Source organism: Bombina bombina, unplaced genomic scaffold (assembly GCF_027579735.1).
Source record: "Bombina bombina isolate aBomBom1 unplaced genomic scaffold, aBomBom1.pri scaffold_2419, whole genome shotgun sequence".
Lineage (NCBI taxonomy): Eukaryota > Metazoa > Chordata > Amphibia > Anura > Bombinatoridae > Bombina > Bombina bombina.
This window is the reverse complement of record NW_026511109.1, coordinates 1-19,144: the sequence shown is the minus strand read 5'-3', so window position 1 is coordinate 19,144 and position 19,144 is coordinate 1. Positions and strand designations below refer to the sequence as shown.

Here is a 19,144-nt window from a genome sequence, read left to right as displayed (position 1 = left end):
ACCGGGCACTCATTGATGAAAATTGACCTTCCCTTTAAATGGTCAGTACCCACCTTGAGATTGTAATATAAAATGCAATTATGAATAATAAAACAACTTTGAAACTTATTTTCATTATTTATTCTGCTACCCTTTCACATAATTTAAATTATTTAAACTAGAAATGCATTCTGCAGACTTCTCAAGGCTAATCCTCCTGCATATATGTCTTTAATTGGCCTCAGCAGAGGTTATCAAATAACAAACTGGAGTTTGGCAATTGAAAAATGACTGCAGTAAACAAGATGTTAATTTGATTTGCAAATATTTACACTTGGCTAGTGAGTTACTAAATAGCAGAAATGTTTTCAAATTACAAGGTGGTTAGTATCCCTTTAATGTTTGCAGAAAATTGAGTAACAAAATAATATAAATGATAACCGGATCTGGCAAAAAGGTCAGCAGAAAGTTTTAGCACATCCATCTGTCCCAAGATTCATTTACCAAGCCCAAAGGTTTAGTCGAGACAGATCACCATTACATTGTTATTACTATTATCATCATTTCTAACAGTTATGGAGGACAATAAAACAGAAGACATATACATAAATTGCAGGTATACAGTTATAGATTGTAAGGGTAGAGGGCCCCACTCTTGAGTCACTGTAAGCTGTAAACCATCTTTACATAAAATGATTGACAGGACAGGTGGACTTGTGAGCTTACACTCTGTTACATTGTTCTTATCCATTTAACAGACAAAATAAATAATATGCCTTTCTTACCGATGCAGGTCCATTTAAATTATTTTTTAAAAAGCCAGTTAGAGCAGCAACTTGGCAGGCAAAGTATGGCAGCGCCCAGTTTTCTCGAACAGGAATGGAATATTCCATTCTGGTGGTATCTGTCCTGAAAGAAAGCGTAGAAGAGAACCGTACACAAAATAAGTTAAGTTCATGTCAGTATTTACATATTGAGGATTGGTTCTCCTGGACATTTTCATGTTGCTTCCTTTACATTCAATTAAAATGTTATTCTATGGTAAAGTATGCTAGAGTTGCATAACCCTTTTAAGCAAGTTTCTAATATAAAGGATTGGGAAAAATAGACTGCTTATACCAATTATTAACTCCAAGACTTGCAATCTTGGCAAAATTGGAGAAGCTGATTGGTCTGAAGGTGGCACAGAGAGTATGTAACATGGCAATACCTCTGCATTATTATTTTTTAATGCATGTGTGCAAGAATCTTGCTTAAAGTGGTATACTGGGGGCTACCCTAGAATCTCCATTTGAAGGGACAGTAAAGTCAAATTAAACTTTTATTATTCAGAGAGAGCATGTAAGTTTTAACAACTTTTCAGTTTACTTTTATGATCTAATTTGCTTTGTTATCTTGGTAATCTTTGTTGAAAAGCATACCTAGGTAGGATTAGTAGAGGCACTGCACTACTGGGGGCTAGTTACTGATTGGTGGCTGCACATATATGCTTCTTGGTGTTTTCAGCTAGTTAACCTGTGTTCAGCTAGCTCCCAGTAGAGCATTGCTGCTCCTTCAACTAAGGATAACAAGAAAATTAAGCAGATTTGATAATAGAAGTAAATTGAAAAGTTAAAATTGAATGCTCTGAGCCAGGAAAGAAACATTTTGGGCTTTATGTCCCTTTAAGGCACCCAACCAGTCTATATTTTTACTTTATACTCTCACTTCTATTGTCTAACCTTAACTCTTTAGCTGCCAGAGAGGTGAGCAACATATTGCATAATTAAACCATAAATGTATAATTACAAGGGGGTCCATTGCTATACAGGTGGTAGTTAACTGCTTTTTAGGAAATATTTTGTGCATAACCTAATACAAATTAGACACAGACACTTTGTATGAATGCTCAGAGACTGCTGTGTACAGCAACTAAACTGTATAATATATATACTTTTTTATAGCTGATGTCTTGCTTTTTGCTCAGTATCCTCATTAGATGGATTTTATAAGTTTCTATAACCCCTTAAACTTTTGAATCTGTTTTAAAAACAGCCTTATAGTTACTTTTGCTTAGATTGCAAACTCTGTAACAAACAAGATCATAAAAACCACCATTCACAGCTTCCTATCATTGTCTTCATTCTTATTAAGTTTTTTGTTTCATTTTAAAATTAGATAGATCCTACAAATCTATTTTCATATTAAAAATAATAGAATAATGTTTAATTACTGCTCTTTTACTTTCTTGATATACAACTGCTGTCTATAATATCCAATTAAACTATGCTAAATTCCTATTTCAGGGAATGATTATAATCTGCATTGGTGTCAGTCCTCAATGGCTACAAACGTGTCAGTGTTTCATTATCACTCTGCTAGTGGTTTTAAGTACACAAGGGAGAAGTAACAACATTCTTTAATGCACTAGAGCATTTTAATATTGAAACGTTGGTTGAACAGATCTATGTGTTTAACCACTACAGCTCCAGATTAGAAATTCAGAGGATGGCGATTGGCTTATATGCACATTTTCTGCCTGATGGGCTCAGCAGCCGGTATGGAGCAGTGCTATCTGCAATGGTTAAACCCTAGTTCTGATTGAGCAATAGTATAACAGTAACATGCTCTAGCCTATTAGGTCACATGCTCCTTTATGCCCCTTTAAACATTAGAGAAAAAATAAATACAACATACTTTTAATACAGTTCTTATCTTTAAGTGACGTTGGTCTCTGCTAATTGTATACCTGTTAATGATAAACCATGCTACGGTCAGCACACCTGCAAGCCATGTTTTACTCATAATCCAACTGGTGACAAACAGCGCAGTGACATAAATCCCTTGAAGACCAAATAGGATTCCGATGTAAAAATGTAACGGGTCGACAACTCCCTGCAACATAACAAAAATATAATCAATACACACTAGAACCTCATCTGCTCCTGGAACAGAATATGCAAATACATGGGCGTTCAACCTCAAGAAATGTATTAAAGGCAAAGTGTACTGTAACATTTTCTTTAATTTAATGTGATTCCAGTGATCAATTTTACCTAAAGAGCATTACAATTGTTTACAAATAGCTTCTTTACCTTTGTCATTTGAAATGGCTGCTTTTGCCCATTGAAACCAGAACTGATACTGAAAATATGAATACTGCAGTATTGTCTATCCAAAAGCTATGTAAACAAAGGGCAGAAGCAAAAACCAACATCCCAGTGATGAGTGGGAGAGACAGAAAGCCCAGGCCATTTAAAAGGGTGTTGTACTTTTAGATTTATACTTGCAATTGAAAATAAAAATGTTTATGGTGAAAAATAAGAAGGATTTTGTGTATAGCAACAGAAATAAGATAAGGTGGTAGCGCTTCCTGAAAACTCAGCCCACTTGAATGAGCATGTTCTCTAGAACAATGGGTTGCAGTTTCATTGAGCAAAACCAGTCTTTTCAAATACTAAAATAAACCTAGAAGATGTATTTCCCATACATGTAATACTATACAGCAGGAATAACACATATTAGAAACACATTTTAACCAGGTTTACAGTATAGTTCTTGCAGAGATGCCAAATTTAGTGTTAAAAAAGGCTAAATCTGCCTTTTAAAATGTGCTTATGTTACAAAATGTTCCTCACAGAATACTGGGGCTGTGCAGTCACACGATATAACCAACATTTTTATGGTATACACGGTTGCAAATGCTGCTACATTAGAATGCGAAGGATAAGTGTACGCTCCTAAAATCCTATGAGCCTACATAGGTTATACTTTTCAACAAAACATAACAAAAAAACAAAGCAAATATGATAAAATAAGCATATTTAAACTTTTTTTTTAATACATGTCCTATCTGAATCATGAAAGTTACATTTTCACTTTGTATGTCCCTTTAAATATTGTTAATAGTAATCCCCAGGACTAAAAGCTAATACAAAAAGCAGGACAATCAATTTATACATTCATTTATTTGCTTTGCTTTCATGGTGTATTTCATATGCTTGTGTCACTCTGCATAATACAGTTGTGCTCTACAAATAAAGTTTAAAAAAACTAAACATTATACCAAAACTGTAGGCTGGATAACTGTAAATATATATATATATATATATATATATATATATTTGTGTACCTGATCCGGTCTTGGAGTGCAGTTCCCTTCCATGTTTTGTATTTTCTATGGGTGATTACAGCCACCTGTGCACCCCTTCTTTGTTCTCAGTTTGCTTAGCTTTGTGAGCTCGCATGATGGTGTGCCTGTGTTAGGGACTCAGGCTAAGGAAAGGACCTTGACGTGGTGCCTGAGCTTTCCCATTTGGCCAGATGCGGTGACTAACCTTTCCAGTTGTGATTTTATCTTAGCTGTGAGCTAGCTGGTGAGTGCTGGGTGTTTCTATGTGTTGTATTACTTTTTATTTGTAATCTCCCTTGGTTCTTGCACCCATTCCGGACTGGGGTTAACTGCCTGTGGCTCTGGTGACATCACAGCTTTTTTGGAGTGCTATTTAGCACCCAGGGCTGGATGTTACTGAGTCACAGGATGTGTACCTGATCCGGTCTTGGAGTGCAGTTCCCTTCCATGTTTTGTATTTTCTATGGGTGATTACAGCCACCTGTGCACCCCTTCTTTGTTCTCAGTTTGTTTAGCTTTGTGAGCTCGCATGATGGTATGGCTGTGTTAGGGACTCAGGCTAAGGAAAGGACCTTGACGTGGTGCCTGAGCATTCCCATTTGGCCAGATGCAGTGACTAACCTTTCCAGTTGTGATTTTATCTTAGCTGTGAGCTAGCTGGTGAGTGCTGGGTGTTTCTATGTGTTTATATATATATCACTGACACCATTTTGCCTCTGCTCATACATTTAGTTTTAGACTCCATTTTAAGATGAGTTCATTATATTTCTTCATAATGTGTTTTATTATGCTGTGAGAACATATGCTGAATGGCCTTGCTCTTTCCTGGAGATGAGCCCGGATGCACTGTTATCTAAAACAGTTTGTTTCTCAGTATAATTCTTTTTTTCTATATTTTTACTGTGCTTCTTTGTTCTAACTTATGCTGTGTAAATGGTGTGATTATGATACGTCATTGTTTAACCCCATATAATGTAACCATTGTCTATAAAAGTATGCTATGCTTTATAATAAACAGAACAGTGTTTGGACTTTACTTGCTGCATGTCTAAATGCTGTTCCCTGATATATCTCTTCAAAGTGACCCATTCAGTTCCAGGTGAAGGTGTAGAATACTGCTAAGTGTCAAGTGATATCCCCGTTATAACAGAACCCCTAACAATTCTGGTGTCAGAGCGTGGGATTCACACAGGGGTAAGTAGATAAGTGTTTTTATTCTGCTTTTCCCTCTGTGAATCTGAACCCAAAGTCTGGACTGCATTAGTGATATGTAAAGGGTTAAAGTCCAGACTCCCTTTATAAGGAGTTTAAGTCCCCTGGACAGGTTTGAGCCCTGCCGTTAAGCATGGGTTTGAGTATTGCACTGTATTTAACCCTTTGAGTGCTAAGCACTTTCCCACCTAAGTGCTAAGCACATTTGAGGGTTTTTTAAATTTTACATTTTTTTAAATATTTTTTTTCTTCTTTTTTTTCTTTTCAGATCCAACGGTGGGTCTTGGGGGTCTGTAGCTGCTTAGATGCCTGAGATACAGGCTTCTAAGCAGCATGTCCCCTTTCCCTATATTTTCCTTTGTCATTTTTAAATAAAGTTGCGCGGTGACGTCATCACGTCATTATGCATAACGTCACCGCGCAAATCGGAAAGCCCCGGCGATGCCTGTCACTCTACAAGCACGATCGCTGGGGTAGGAGCGGGTGGGAGCTCCCAGATCTCCCTCAAGGTGGGAGAGTGCTAGCGACAGCTCTGAGCCGTCGTTAGCACCTGAGTGAGAAACTCTGGGACGGCTCAGAGCCGTCGTTAGCACTCAAGGGGTTAAAGGGTTTAAAGGGTTAAAGTCCCATTGTCTGCAAGTTAAAGTCTTGCATGGTATTAAGGGTTAAAGTCCCTTATAAAAGCACATAATATAGTTTAGTTTAAATATCACTGGAGCTGAATGGTCACTTGTTGATGCTTGTTGCTTAATTGCTTTCGCTTTACTGCTTTTTCATTTGGGCTGTGCTGAGCTGTGCTTAGGAATATTAAATTATTGTGAATACCATTATTGCTGCTATTATTGTGTTGTGAAAATAGGGTCTGCTCACAGCAAAAATATTGATAATAATGCTGAAATACAGAAATGTAATATTAAGTATAAAACGGTCAGATGTACCATCCAGTACAGTACCAGCCCTGTAAATTCAGCTAGAAAGTTTTCTCCTACACTCAGGAATGTTACGGGCACAGAAGGGGGGCCAAGTGCATACACTAGATCACAAACACAAAAGGGAGAAACGGTTACAGAAGCTCCATTTGTAACTATAGGTGAGCAAACCATGATTAGAGCTCCTGACTTGGGAACTTAAATGCCCTGACCCTGTGAAGCACCCTATGGGAGCTATTACATATCTTAAAAGGGGCACAAACTATATGTCTAATTGCTTATTTCATTGCTAATCTTATTGTGTTGTGAATGTGTTTTCTATTCAAAGGGCTTAGTGATAAGTGTTGTAGCTGCTTGCTGCATACTGTGCTCATGGAAATAGTTCCTGACTCCCTGTACATAATGCTGTAATGTGACATAACAGGATGTATCTTAAAAAATAGCTTGTATGTGAAAACCCTTTCTTTTTGTTGTATGGTCTTTGCAGTAATGAAACTGAGATTCTGTGTATTTTATCTGTAATAAGTGTTTGTCTGTCTGATGTTTCACTGTGTCCTGTGTTACATGTAAAAGACTCTCCACTAAATATCTGAGAATTTATTATCCTGTCTAAAAATAACGTATTTACGTCTCAATTTGCTGGGAAATAGCCATTCTTAGCAAGTTCGGACACTTTTAGATACATTTTAAATTTGGTGGAGAGTTCATCCTATCATATTTCTAATGTCCCTGATATGTGTTAAATATATGTTTTCCTTAAAGAGATAGAACGTTAATAAAATATGTTTTTTATGTCTTTAAAAGTTTGCTATATGTTAAAAATGCTGAATGTCGGCAGTGAATTTACGGTATGCAAGTTGATATAAACTTGTGTGTGTATAGCTGTAAAAGCTGACCTTGGTGCATTTTTTTTTTTTTTTTTTTAAATCCGACTGGTAACTATTCAGGCTAGAGCTGTGTGTGTATCAGTGTTTCTTAGCTAAGAAATCCGACGCTGTAATGATTTGTTTGTTATTGCTGTAACTTGATTTTAAGTTGATGAGATATTTGATGTGTCTAAGGCATATAAATAAATTGTTTTTGCAAATGAACTAATAAAGGAATTTGTAAATGCAATGATGTGTGTGACTTTCGGCCACGTTCTGGTAAATAAAAAAAAGTTTTTCTGGCAAGTTATTAATAGGTTGATTTAAGTATGTCTAAAAATTATGCAAGAAGTTTGTAAAAAAAAAAAAAGAGAAAAGAAAAGACTATACGCTGTATGTTATTAAATATATCTAAAGTATTTGGGTCTGTTTCTGTTGCAAGTAGAGTAATTCGGTAGAGTTTTAATATAAACTGGTCACATATTACTGTGTAATATTATTTAGGCTGTGATAGCTCTCATTTAAATATATGCAGGTTATGATACAGTAAAGAATTAAAATTTTAATGGTAAATAATTAAAGTTTCCTAATCATGGCTAGGTTATATAAGTAATATACATATTATAAATGGTTAGCCATTAAAGGGACAGTACACTGTAAAAAAAAAATTATGCTGATGTGTTTCCAATGATTTGTTACACCAGCTGTATAGTATAAAATGTAGAAGAAATGGCATTTTCAGGTTTATTTGTATATATGAATTAGCTGCTTTGGTGCTTTTAAATCACAGCCTATTACAATGGGTTGAGTTTCAGGTAATAGCATATCTCATTGTCCTTATCTGATATTGGTCTGGAAAACCGGAGCTCAGTGCTTAGACAGAGCAATGGAAAATGTCATTTTATTACTTTACTATCCTGTACCCCACAGAGAGTGTTATTTCTTCTTCTGGCTGTGGTTACTTAGGCTAGTCAATAGATGAGACTCCAGTATACAAAATGTTACTATAAGTGGGTATACCACAGGCTGAATCAGCTACTTAAAATGCCAAAATAGGGGTGAAGGAGCTATTTGTAAACAATTAAATACACTCAATCAGGTAAGATGGATCATTGGGAACAATTTAAAGGGGAGAACATTTTTGGGTAAACTGTACTTTTAATCTATTAGTGTAAATTATTATTATTATTTATTTCAGAAATTTCATTCTGTTGTATACAATTGTTATATTTAGTCAAAGAGCTGCAACAACGTTGAATTTCAAATTGTATAAAAATAAACAAACTAAAATAATTCTGTATTTATTAGAATCCTTATTATATTAAAAGTATAGCATAGCATGTACCGGCTACGTGCCTGGTTACTGCCGCCAATAGACTGGGCTCTGAAGTTTTTCCCAAATTATTTGTGACAAACATGATTCTTTAACAGTGGGTTTACACTGTGCATGCGCACAGAAACCATAGAGCAGTAGCAATGCTATTATTTTCTGACCTTTCCCAGAATATAGTACTTAGGTGTTTGTGTGTTTTCTTTATCTATTTATGGTTAGGGATTTTATTTGTAAATGTGCAACTAGAGTTTAATGATCCTCTAAAGCGATTGCATTATTAGCATGATTTTATAGTATTGCGCAGGGTAAAATTTACAAACCCATAGCTAAAGGTTGTTATAGAATTTGAATTATTTGCAGTGTTTTGTTAGAATGTAGTATTTCTAAGTGCTGTGTTTCAGTGACTGTAAGTATATGTGCTTGCTTTCAAGTTGATTGTGTTTGTTAAAAGTTTGTGAGGGTTGTTAATGTTTTGTTTTGTGTAGTAAATGATTTCTTAGAGAATGTTTTTAATGTTTTTAGTTGTAGTGAATGTGTGTGGAAGGGTGCTGTATGAATAGAATATTGAGGTGTATTTGATTTTGCCTAATTTTAAGGATAGTGGAGTGGATGGATTGTCTTTTAGTTTGCTGTCATATTGTGTTTGCGTGACACATAAGGCGTTTCACGCAAACAAAGGGGGGAGTATTGATGAGTATCTTTATTTATGTGATTTGGGTGACTGTTTTTAAGTAAGAAAATTAACCTTAAATGTTTTTTGTTATTAACAAAATAACATAATTTAGGTAAGAACTTACCTGATAAATTCATTTCTTTCATATTAGCAAGAGTCCATGAGCTAGTGACGTATGGGATATACATTCCTACCAGGAGGGGCAAAGTTTCCCAAACCATAAAATGCCTATAAATACACACCCCACCACACCCACAATTCAGTTTAACGAATAACCAAGAAGTGGGGTGATAAGAAAGGAGCGAAAGCATCAACAAGGAATTGGAATAATTGTTCTTTATACAAAAAAATCATAACCACCACAAAAAGGGTGGGCCTCATGGACTCTTGCCAATATGAAATAAATGAATTTATCAGGTAAGTTCTTACATAAATTATGTTTTCTTTCATGTAATTGGCAAGAGTCCATGAGCTAGTGACATATGGGATAGCAAATACCCAAGATGTGGAACTCCACGCAACAGTCACTAGAGACTGAAAAAAGAATCCACAACCCGAATCAAAAAGTTTTAATCTTTTAAAATGAAAAAAACTGAAAATATAAGCAGAAGAATCAAACTGAAATAGCTGCCTGAAGAACTTTTCTACCAAAAACTGCTTCTGAAGAAGAGAAAACATAAAAATGGTAGAATTTAGTAAAAGTATGCAAAGAAGACCAAGTTCTTAAAAGCCCAGGAAGTAGAAACTGACCTAGTAGAATGAGCCGTAATCCTTTGAGGCGGGGATGTACCCGACTCCAAATAAGCATGATGAATCAAAAGCTTTAACCAAGCTTTCTGACCTTTCCTAGAACCAGAAAAGATAACAAATAGACTAGAAGTCTTTCTGAAATCTTTAATAGCTTCAACATAATATTTCAAAGCTCTTACCACATCCAAAGAATGCAAAGATCTTTCCAAAGAATTCTTAGGATTAGGACACAACGAAGGGACAACAATTTCTCTACTAATGTTGTTGGAATTCACAACCTTAGGTAAAAATTTAAATGAAGTCTGCAAAACCGCCTTATCCTCATGAAAAATCAGAAAAGGAGACTCACAAGAAAGAGCAGATAATTCAGAAACTCTTCTAGCAGAAGAGATGGCCAAAAGAAACAATACTTTACAAGAAAGTAATTTAATGTCCAGAGAATGCATAGGCTCAAACGGAGGAGCCTGTAAAGCTCTCAAAACCAAATTAAGACTCCAAGGAGGAGAAATTGACTTAATGACAGGCTTAATACGAACCAAAGCCTGTACAAAACAACGAATGTCAGGAAGATTAGCAATTTTCCTGTGAAACAGAACAGAAAGAGCAGAGATTTGTCCTTTCAAGGAACTTGCAGACAAACCCTTATCCAAACCATCCTGAAGAAACTGTAAAATTCTAGGAATTCTAAAAGAATGCCAAGAGAACTTATGAGAAGAACACCATGAAATGTAAGTCTTCCAAACTCGGTAATAAATCTTTCTAGACACAGATTTACGAGCCTGCAACATAGTATTAATCACTGAGTTAGAGAAACCTCTATGACTAAGCACTAAGCATTCAATCTCCATACCATCAAATTTAAGGATTTGAGATCCTGATGGAAAAACGGACCTTGAGATAGAAGGTCTGGCCTTAACGGAAGTGGCCAAGGTTGGCAACTGGACATCCGAACAAGATCCGCATACCAAAACCTGTGTGGCCATGCTGGAGCCACCAGCAGTACAAATGAACGCTCCATTATGATTTTGGAAATCACTCTTGGAAGAAGAACTAGAGGTGGAAAGATATAAGCAGGTTAATAATTTCAAGGAAGTGACAAAGCATCCACTGCCGCCTGAGGATCCCTGGACCTGGACAGATACCTGGGAAGTTTCCTGTTTAGATGAGACGCCATAAGATCTATTTCTGGAAGCCCCCACATCTGAACAATCTGAAGAAACACATCTGGGTGAAGAGACCATTCTCCCGGATATAAAGTCTGGCGACTGAGATAATCCGCTTCCCAATTGTCTATACCTGGGATATGGACCGCAGAGATTAGACAGGAGCTGGATTCCGCCCATGCAAGTATCCGAGATACTTCTTTCATAGCTTGAGGACTGTGAGTCCCACCTTGATGATTGACATACGCCACGGTTGTGACATTGTCTGTCTGAAAACAAATAAACGGTTCTCTCTTCAGAAGAGGCCAGAACTGAAGAGCTCTGAATCGCACGGAGTTCCAAAATATTGATTGGTAATCTCGTCTCTTGAGATTTCCAAACCCCCTGCGCTGTCAGAGATCCCCAGACAGCTCCCCAACCTGAAAGACTCACATCTGTTGAAATCACAGTCCAGGTTGGACGAAGAAATGAGGCCCCCTGAACCAAACGGTGGTGATCTAACCACAAAGTCAGAGATAGTCGAGTATTGGGATTTAAGGATATTGTGATATATTTGTATAATCCCTGCACCATTGGTTCAGCATACAAAGCTGAAGAGGTCTCATGTGAAAACGAGCAAAGGGGATCGCGTCCGATGCTGCCGTCATGAGACCTAAAACCTCCATGCACATAGCTACTGAAGGGAATGACTGAGACTGAAGGTTCAGACAAGCTGAAACAAATTTCAGGCATCTTTTGTCTGTTAGAGATCTAAAAAGGTTACTCTTGTCTGAGGAATCAAGGAACTTTTTGGTAAATTGATCCTCCAACCATGTTTTTGAAGAAACAACACTAGTTGATTCGTGTGAGATTCTGCAGAATGTAAAGACTGAGCAAGTACCAAGATATCGTCCAAATAAGGAAACACCGCAATATCCCGCTCTCTGATTACAGAGAGAAGGGCACCGAGAACCTTTAAAAAGATCCTTGGAGCTGTTGCTAGGCCAAAAGGAAGAGCAACAAATTGGTAATGCTTGTCTAGAAAAGAGAATTTCAGGATCTGATAGTGATCTGGATGATTTGGAATATGAAGATAAGCATCCTGTAAGGCTATTGTGGACATATAATGCCCTTGCTGAACAAAAGGCAGAATAGTCCTTATAGTCACCATTTTGAATGTTGGTATTCTTACATAACGATTCAAAATTTTTAGATCCAGAACTGGTCTGAAAGAATTCTCTTTCTTTGGTACAATGAACAGATTTGAATAAAACCCCAGACCCCGTTCCAGATATGGAACTGGCACAATTACCCCAGATGACTCCAGGTCTGAAACAGACTTCAGGAAAGCCTGAGCCTTTACTGAGTTCACTGGAATGCGTGAGAGAAAGAACCTTCTCACAGGCGGTCTTACCTTGAAACCTATTCTGTACCCTTGAGAAACAATGTTCTGAATCCAATGATTTTGGATTGAACTGATCCAAACATCATTGAAAAATTGTAGTCTGCCCCCTACCAGCTGTGCTGGAATGAGGGCCGCACCTTCATGCGGACTTGGGGGCTGGTTTTTATTTTCTAAAAGGCTTGGATTTATTCCAGACTGGAGAAGGCTTCCAATTGGAAACCGTTCCTTTAGGGGAAGGGTCAGGCTTCTGTTCCTTATTCTGACGAAAGCAACGAAAACGGTTAGCAGCCCTAAATTTACCCTTAGATTTTTTATCCTGAGGCAAAAAAGCTCCCTTCCCCCCAGTAACAGTTGAAATTATAGAATCCAACTGAGAACCAAACAATTTATTACCTTGGAAAGAAAGAGATAGCAACGTTGACTTAGAAGTCATACCCGCATTCCAAGATTTAAGCCATAAAGCTCTTCTAGCTAAAATTGCTAAAGACATATACCTGACATCAATTCTAATATATCAAAAATGGCATCACAAATGAAATTATTAGCATGTTGAATTAGCTTAACAATGCTATACACATTAGGATCAGGTACTGTTGCGCTAAAGCCTCCAACCAAAAAGTTGAAGCCGCAGCAAGATCAGCCAAAGAAATAGCAGGCCTAAGAAGATGACCTGAACATAAATAAGCCTTCCTTAGATAAGATTCAAGCTTCCTATTTAAAGGATCTTTAAAAGAAGTACTATCTGCCGTAGGAATAGTAGTATGTTTAGCAAGAGTAGAGATAGCCCCATCAACTTTGGGGATTTTTTCCCAAAACTCCAATCTATCAGACGGCAAAGGGTACAGTCTCTTAAACCTTGAAGAAGGAGTAAATGAAGTACCCAAACTATTCCATTCCCTAGAAATTACATCTGAAATAGCATCAGGAACTGGAAAAACCTCTGGAATAACTATATGAGGTTTAAAACCGAATTTAAACGTTTACTGGTTTTAATATCAAGAGGACTAGACTCCTCCATATCTAATGCCATCAACACCTCTTTTAATAAAGAACGAATAAACTCAATTTTAAATAAATATGAAGATTTGTCAGTGTCAATATCTGAGGCAGAATCTTCTGAACCAGATAGATCCTCATCAGAGATAGATAAATCAGAATGCTGGTGGTCATTTAAAAAATCATCGAATTTATGAGAAGTTTTAAAAGACCTTTTACGTTTATTAGAAGGTGGTATAACAGACAGGGCCTTCTGAATAGAATTAGAAACAAATTCTCTCACATTAACAGGAATATCCTGAACATTAGATGTTGAAGGAACAACCACAGGTAATGGACTACTACTAATGGAAATATTGTCTGCTTTTGAAAGTTTATCATGACAACTAACACAAATTACAGCCGGAGGAACAGTTACCACAAGTTTACAACAAATGCTCTTAGCTTTGGTAGAACCGACATCAGGCAGCAGCATTCCAGAAGTAGATTCTGATACAGGGTCAGATTGAGACATCTTGCAATATGTAATGGAAAAAACAACATATAAAGCAAAATTATCAAATTCCTTATATGACAGTTTCAGGAATGGGAAAAAATGCAAACAGAATAAGCCTCTGGAAACCAGAAGCAAAAAGAAACAAAGACTTAAATAATGTCAAAAACTGGCGGCAAGTATGATGCCCACAATTGAAAACATTTTTGCCGCCAAAAACGTCTGCAACAAACACGAGCGTCATAGATGACGCAACTACGTGAAAACTCTCGGCGCCAACTAAGACGCCGGAAATGACGTCATAACGTCAACAAAAAATGACGCAATAAATTATACCATTTTTTGCTCCCGCGAGCCTAACAGCCCGCAATTTAGAGAGAAAAGTCAAACTGAAAAATTTTCAGGTAAGAAAAAAAAAATTATTCATATGCATTTCCCAAAATGAAACTGACAGTCTGTAAGAAGGAAATATACTGATTAACCTGAATCATGGCAAATATAAGTATAAAACATATATTTAGAACTTTACATATAAAGTGCCAAACCATAGCTGAGAGTGTCATAAATAAAATAAAACATACTTACCAAAAGACACTCATCTACATAAAGTAGATAGCCAAACTAGTACTGAAATGAGAATCAGCAGAGGTAATGGTATATAAGAGTATATCGTTGATCTGAAAAGGGAGGTAGGAGATGAATCTCTACGACCGAAAACAGAGAACCTATGAAATAGATCCCCGTTAGGATGACCATTGCATTAAATAGGTAATACTCCCTTCACATCCCTCTGTCATTCACTGCACTCTGAGAGGAAAACGGGCTTCAGCATGCTGCGAAGCGCATATCAACGTAGAAATCTAGCACAAACTTACTTCACCACCTCCATAGGAGGCAAAGTTTGTAAAACTGAATTGTGGGTGTGGTGTGGGGGTGTATTTATAGGCATTTTGAGGTTTGGAAAACTTTGCCCCTCCTGGTAGGAATGTATATCCCATATGTCCCTAGCACATGGACTCTTGCCAATTACATGAAAGAAATTTGTATTTGCAGGATGAGATCATGGAGCTGTATCCAGAAAGAAAAAAAACCTAACTAAATTATTTTTTAGTTTTTCCTATTTAGGTAAATCTGTACAGATAAACTTCCATAGTGCACTCTCCAAAAGATTGAATGCAAGTAAACCTTTTAAATAAAGAGATGCCTGGTGCCTAGGTGAAGGAAAGAAAAAGAAGATAAAAGACCTTTTGACAAGTTTTTTTTAACCACCATACTGCAGTAAGAGTTGCTGAACTACCTTTTGGATCCATTCTTTGCTTTGCATGCTGGTACCAGCCCCAGAACTGGACTCTGGGTAATCTATGACTGTTTCCTATGATGTGTGTCTTTAGAACATAAAGACTATCCTTTTCTGGACTGTGCCTTGACTGTTGGAAGTTGAGGACCTGTTACGCTGTTACAGAGTAATCCACAGCTAAATTAGGGGAGTATTGTTTTAACTTGTTTACTCATATTGCTTGTTTTGTATTCTCTTGTAATTGTGTTATTTTTATTGATCATATTAGTAATAAGAAGTCATATAGCTTTGTCTGCAGAAAAGTATGCCTTATTTGTATTAGTACACATTGTAGTTTAAGTACTTAAACAAAGTAACCCTCCAGATAAGTAACTCTAAACTTTGCAGTATTGTAACCTATTGTATGGCCCACTGAGTATAGAAAATATGTTTGCACCTTTATAGTTTAAAGAAAATGCTGCAATATCTCAGAATATTCTAGACCCTTCACCATTGTAGAACACAGAAGGTACCCCAATGTTTCTATACCGCCCCTTAATATTTAAGCGAAGAAGGGATATTTGTGTCTTGCAGTGGAGTAATCATTCCTAAGTGTATAATCAAACTACTCAAAATAAAAAGTGAGGACACGTCTCAGCTAGAAATTTATATCAATTATACAGAGAAATATGAGTTTTGGGAGTATAATTATAATGATATTGATTGTATATTTTCTACTTACAATGACTCTTAGTAGATCTGTGTTGTGAAAGCAAATGTATTTTTCCCTTTATTAACTGGCATGGTATCTACTATTTGAGTTTTGTAATTCCAGGTGTTTGTCAGCGAAAGGAATTATCTTACCATAAAGATGTGTTTACCTTTAAAAAGATTGTGCAGTTTTAATATTGTTATGACTGTATTCTTTTCTCATACAGGAATGCGAGAGAATTTAGGTTGCATAAAATAATTAGCAAATTAGTAGTGTTTATATCAGATGAGCAAGCTGATTCTATTAAGATCATATTTGGATAATTATAAACATTACATATAGTAGCTTTGCAGAATAAAGCAACACTAGGTTATTTTTTTTAGAAGTTCAAAGAGAAAGTGTGAAGAAATGAATTTTAAAGAAAATGTTTTTATTGACTGTTTTACTTTTCATTTTTGTTGCAGGGCAGGCCTTCGCACAAGTTACTTAGCATAGCCATACAGCCTCTTGATGAAGTCTAGCAGTTTTTATTTGCTTAATATTTATGTTTAAGGTACCATTTAAATTGTATAGAGAAGCTGTGAGATATTCTCTGTAAACGTATAATAAATGTATTTAGTTTGTACTATATATCCACAATGTTTTCCTGGTTTTAAATGACATAGGATAAGTTAAGCTATAAAAGGAAATTGTGATGCTTACAAAAAAAGTGAAAGGTTTTGTTGGGCATAATTGTGATTGTATCAGGGTGTGTGCTCATCTTGTGCTTTTTGTTTCCTTCTTAGACTCCTTCTGACTCGAGTGTCTGTTGCTATGAGGATCCACCTGTTTCCCTTGTCTACCCCATGAACAAACCATCGTACTTCCAGCATGTACCTGCAGATGGACACTTTCTCAGGTGCAAAGCACACCTACTGCAAATTGACTATGGTATTGAAGCAGAGTGTCTGAGGGAGGTGGAGCTCTAAGACGACAAAGACTGTTCTTAAAGTGATCAGAGGCCACCCAGAGATACTTGTGTTGTTCCCATTTTATGCTTCCCTGTGGAGAGTGTACAGAGCAGGGAACTGTCTATGACAGGGATGCTAGCTATGCAGATTGAGAAATAAAGATGCAGTGTTGTTTGGGGTAGATAGGGTGCTAGTTGGGTCTTTGTGTGGATAGACCAGTAGTTTGGGGATGCTGGGTGGTAGACAGAGAGTATTTGAGAGACTGTACTCATGTTCAGTGACATATTGTGCCCTACTGGCCTATTTAGCGTTTTAATATTAGTTAACTATGATAGCAGTAAATTTGAATGAATTTCTCTACAGTATTCTCACAGAGATTTAGGTTATACCGTAGTATTAGGCTTATATTGTTGTTAATAGATTTACTAGTTTTCCGTGCATTTTATATAGTTGTTTAGTTTTCATGTTATGTTATTCTGTTAGAATAAAAGGGTGGACTGTAAGAATATATAACATCACTGAAACCATTTTGCCTCTGCTCATACATTTAGTTTTAGACTCCATTTTAAGATGAGTTCATTATATTTCTTCATAATGTGTTTTATTATGCTGTGAGAACATATGCTGACATTAGATTTTCCGTTTCATATGCAACAATTGTATCTCAAGAATGGTCTTGTTCTGTCCTGGAGATGAGCCCGGATGCACCATATCTAAAACAGTTTGTTTCTCAGTATAATTCTTTTTTTCTATATTTTTACTGTGCTTCTTTTTTCTAACTTATGCTGTGTAAATGGTGTTATTATGATACATCATTGTTTAACCCCATATAAATGTAACCATTGTCTATAAAAGTATGTTATGCCTTATAATAAACAATACAGTGATTGGACTTTACTTGCTGCATGTCTAAATGCTGTTCCCCGAGATATCTCGTCAATGTGACCCATTCAGTTCCAGGTGTAGAATACTACTAAGTGTCAAGTGATACCCCGTTATAAGATAATGCCTAACAATAACCAAACACAGGGAGACATCATTTAAGTCAGACACACAAAGTAGTGTCTAGAGTAAAGCAAGTAAAGAGGACTTACCTTACTGCCAGACATCTGATAAAGAGCGCTGGCTATCAGTTCTGGGTACAAAGTCAGCTGCTGCACTGCATTTATGGTTTTTAGGGGCACACTTTTGTTGTTATAGGCCAGCTCAAAAACACCTGAAAAGAAAATAATCTTATTTTTTTTATTTTGCCATAAAATAATAAAAAACAAAAACAATAAAAAAAAGTTGACAAATGTCAACAGCAATGCTACAGAAAAATACAGGTGTTTTAGTGTAGCGCTAGTTGAAACCCTTGCTACATATACTTCCCTGTTCTCACAACAGAAAAAAAAAAGAGTGATTTTTGGATAGAAAATAGTATATATGTGCGCTAGAAGAAAGCTATAGGGTTAATTATAATTTCAAATATTTGATGTATATATGTATATCAAATGATCATAATTGAAATGAAAATATTTGCAAAAATGTGTGCAAAGTGTGTTTGCAAATTTTATTTGCTGATATAAAATAGAAAATAATTTTAAAATGTGTTATTTGTGCTTGCATGAAACAAAATCTTCAACAAAGGATAACTATTTTTGTGCTCAAATGTAACAAATTCTTCAACAAAGAATAAACTATGTTATCAAAAAATTGTTGCATTTTCAACCAAGGATAACTATGATATCAAAAAATAGTTGAAAAAATGTGTTATTTGTGGTTTCATAAAAACAAAATCTTCAACAAAGGATAACTATATGTTAATTTGTGCTTGCATGAAACAAAATCTTTAACAAAGGATCACTATAAAAAAAAATAGAATTTTCAACAAAGGCAGACTATAATATCAAAAATAGTTGAATTAAAATGTGTTGTATGTCCTTAGATAAAACAAAATCTTTAACAAAGGATATTGAAATACCAAAAACAGAATTTATGCTTACCTGATAAATTACTTTCTCCAACGGTGTGTCCGGTCCACGGCGTCATCCTTACTTGTGGGATATTCTCTTCCACAACAGGAAATGGCAAAGAGTCCCAGCAAAGCTGGCCATATAGTCCCTCCTAGGCTCCGCCCACCCCAGTCATTCGACCGACGGACAGGAGGAAATATATATAGGAGAAACCATATGGTACCGTGGTGACTGTAGTTAGAGAAAATAATTCATCAGACCTGATTAAAAAACCAGGGCGGGCCGTGGACCGGACACATCGTTGGAGAAAGTAATTTATCAGGTAAGCATAAATTCTGTTTTCTCCAACATTGGTGTGTCCG

General features: G+C 36.2%; 1 protein-coding gene across 1 annotated transcript; it reads right to left on the bottom strand.

Moving 5' to 3' along the window:
• Positions 1-764: 764 nt before the first annotated feature.
• LOC128643610 (probable C-mannosyltransferase DPY19L4) lies at positions 765-18,043 on the bottom strand (the record flags this gene model as incomplete). The annotated part of the gene is made up of 3 exons (XM_053696452.1): positions 765-888; positions 2,708-2,853; positions 17,922-18,043. Coding segments are annotated over 3 exons (392 nt in total), but the record flags the coding sequence as incomplete, so codon positions are not given.
• Between the last annotated feature and the right edge of the window lie 1,101 nt (positions 18,044-19,144).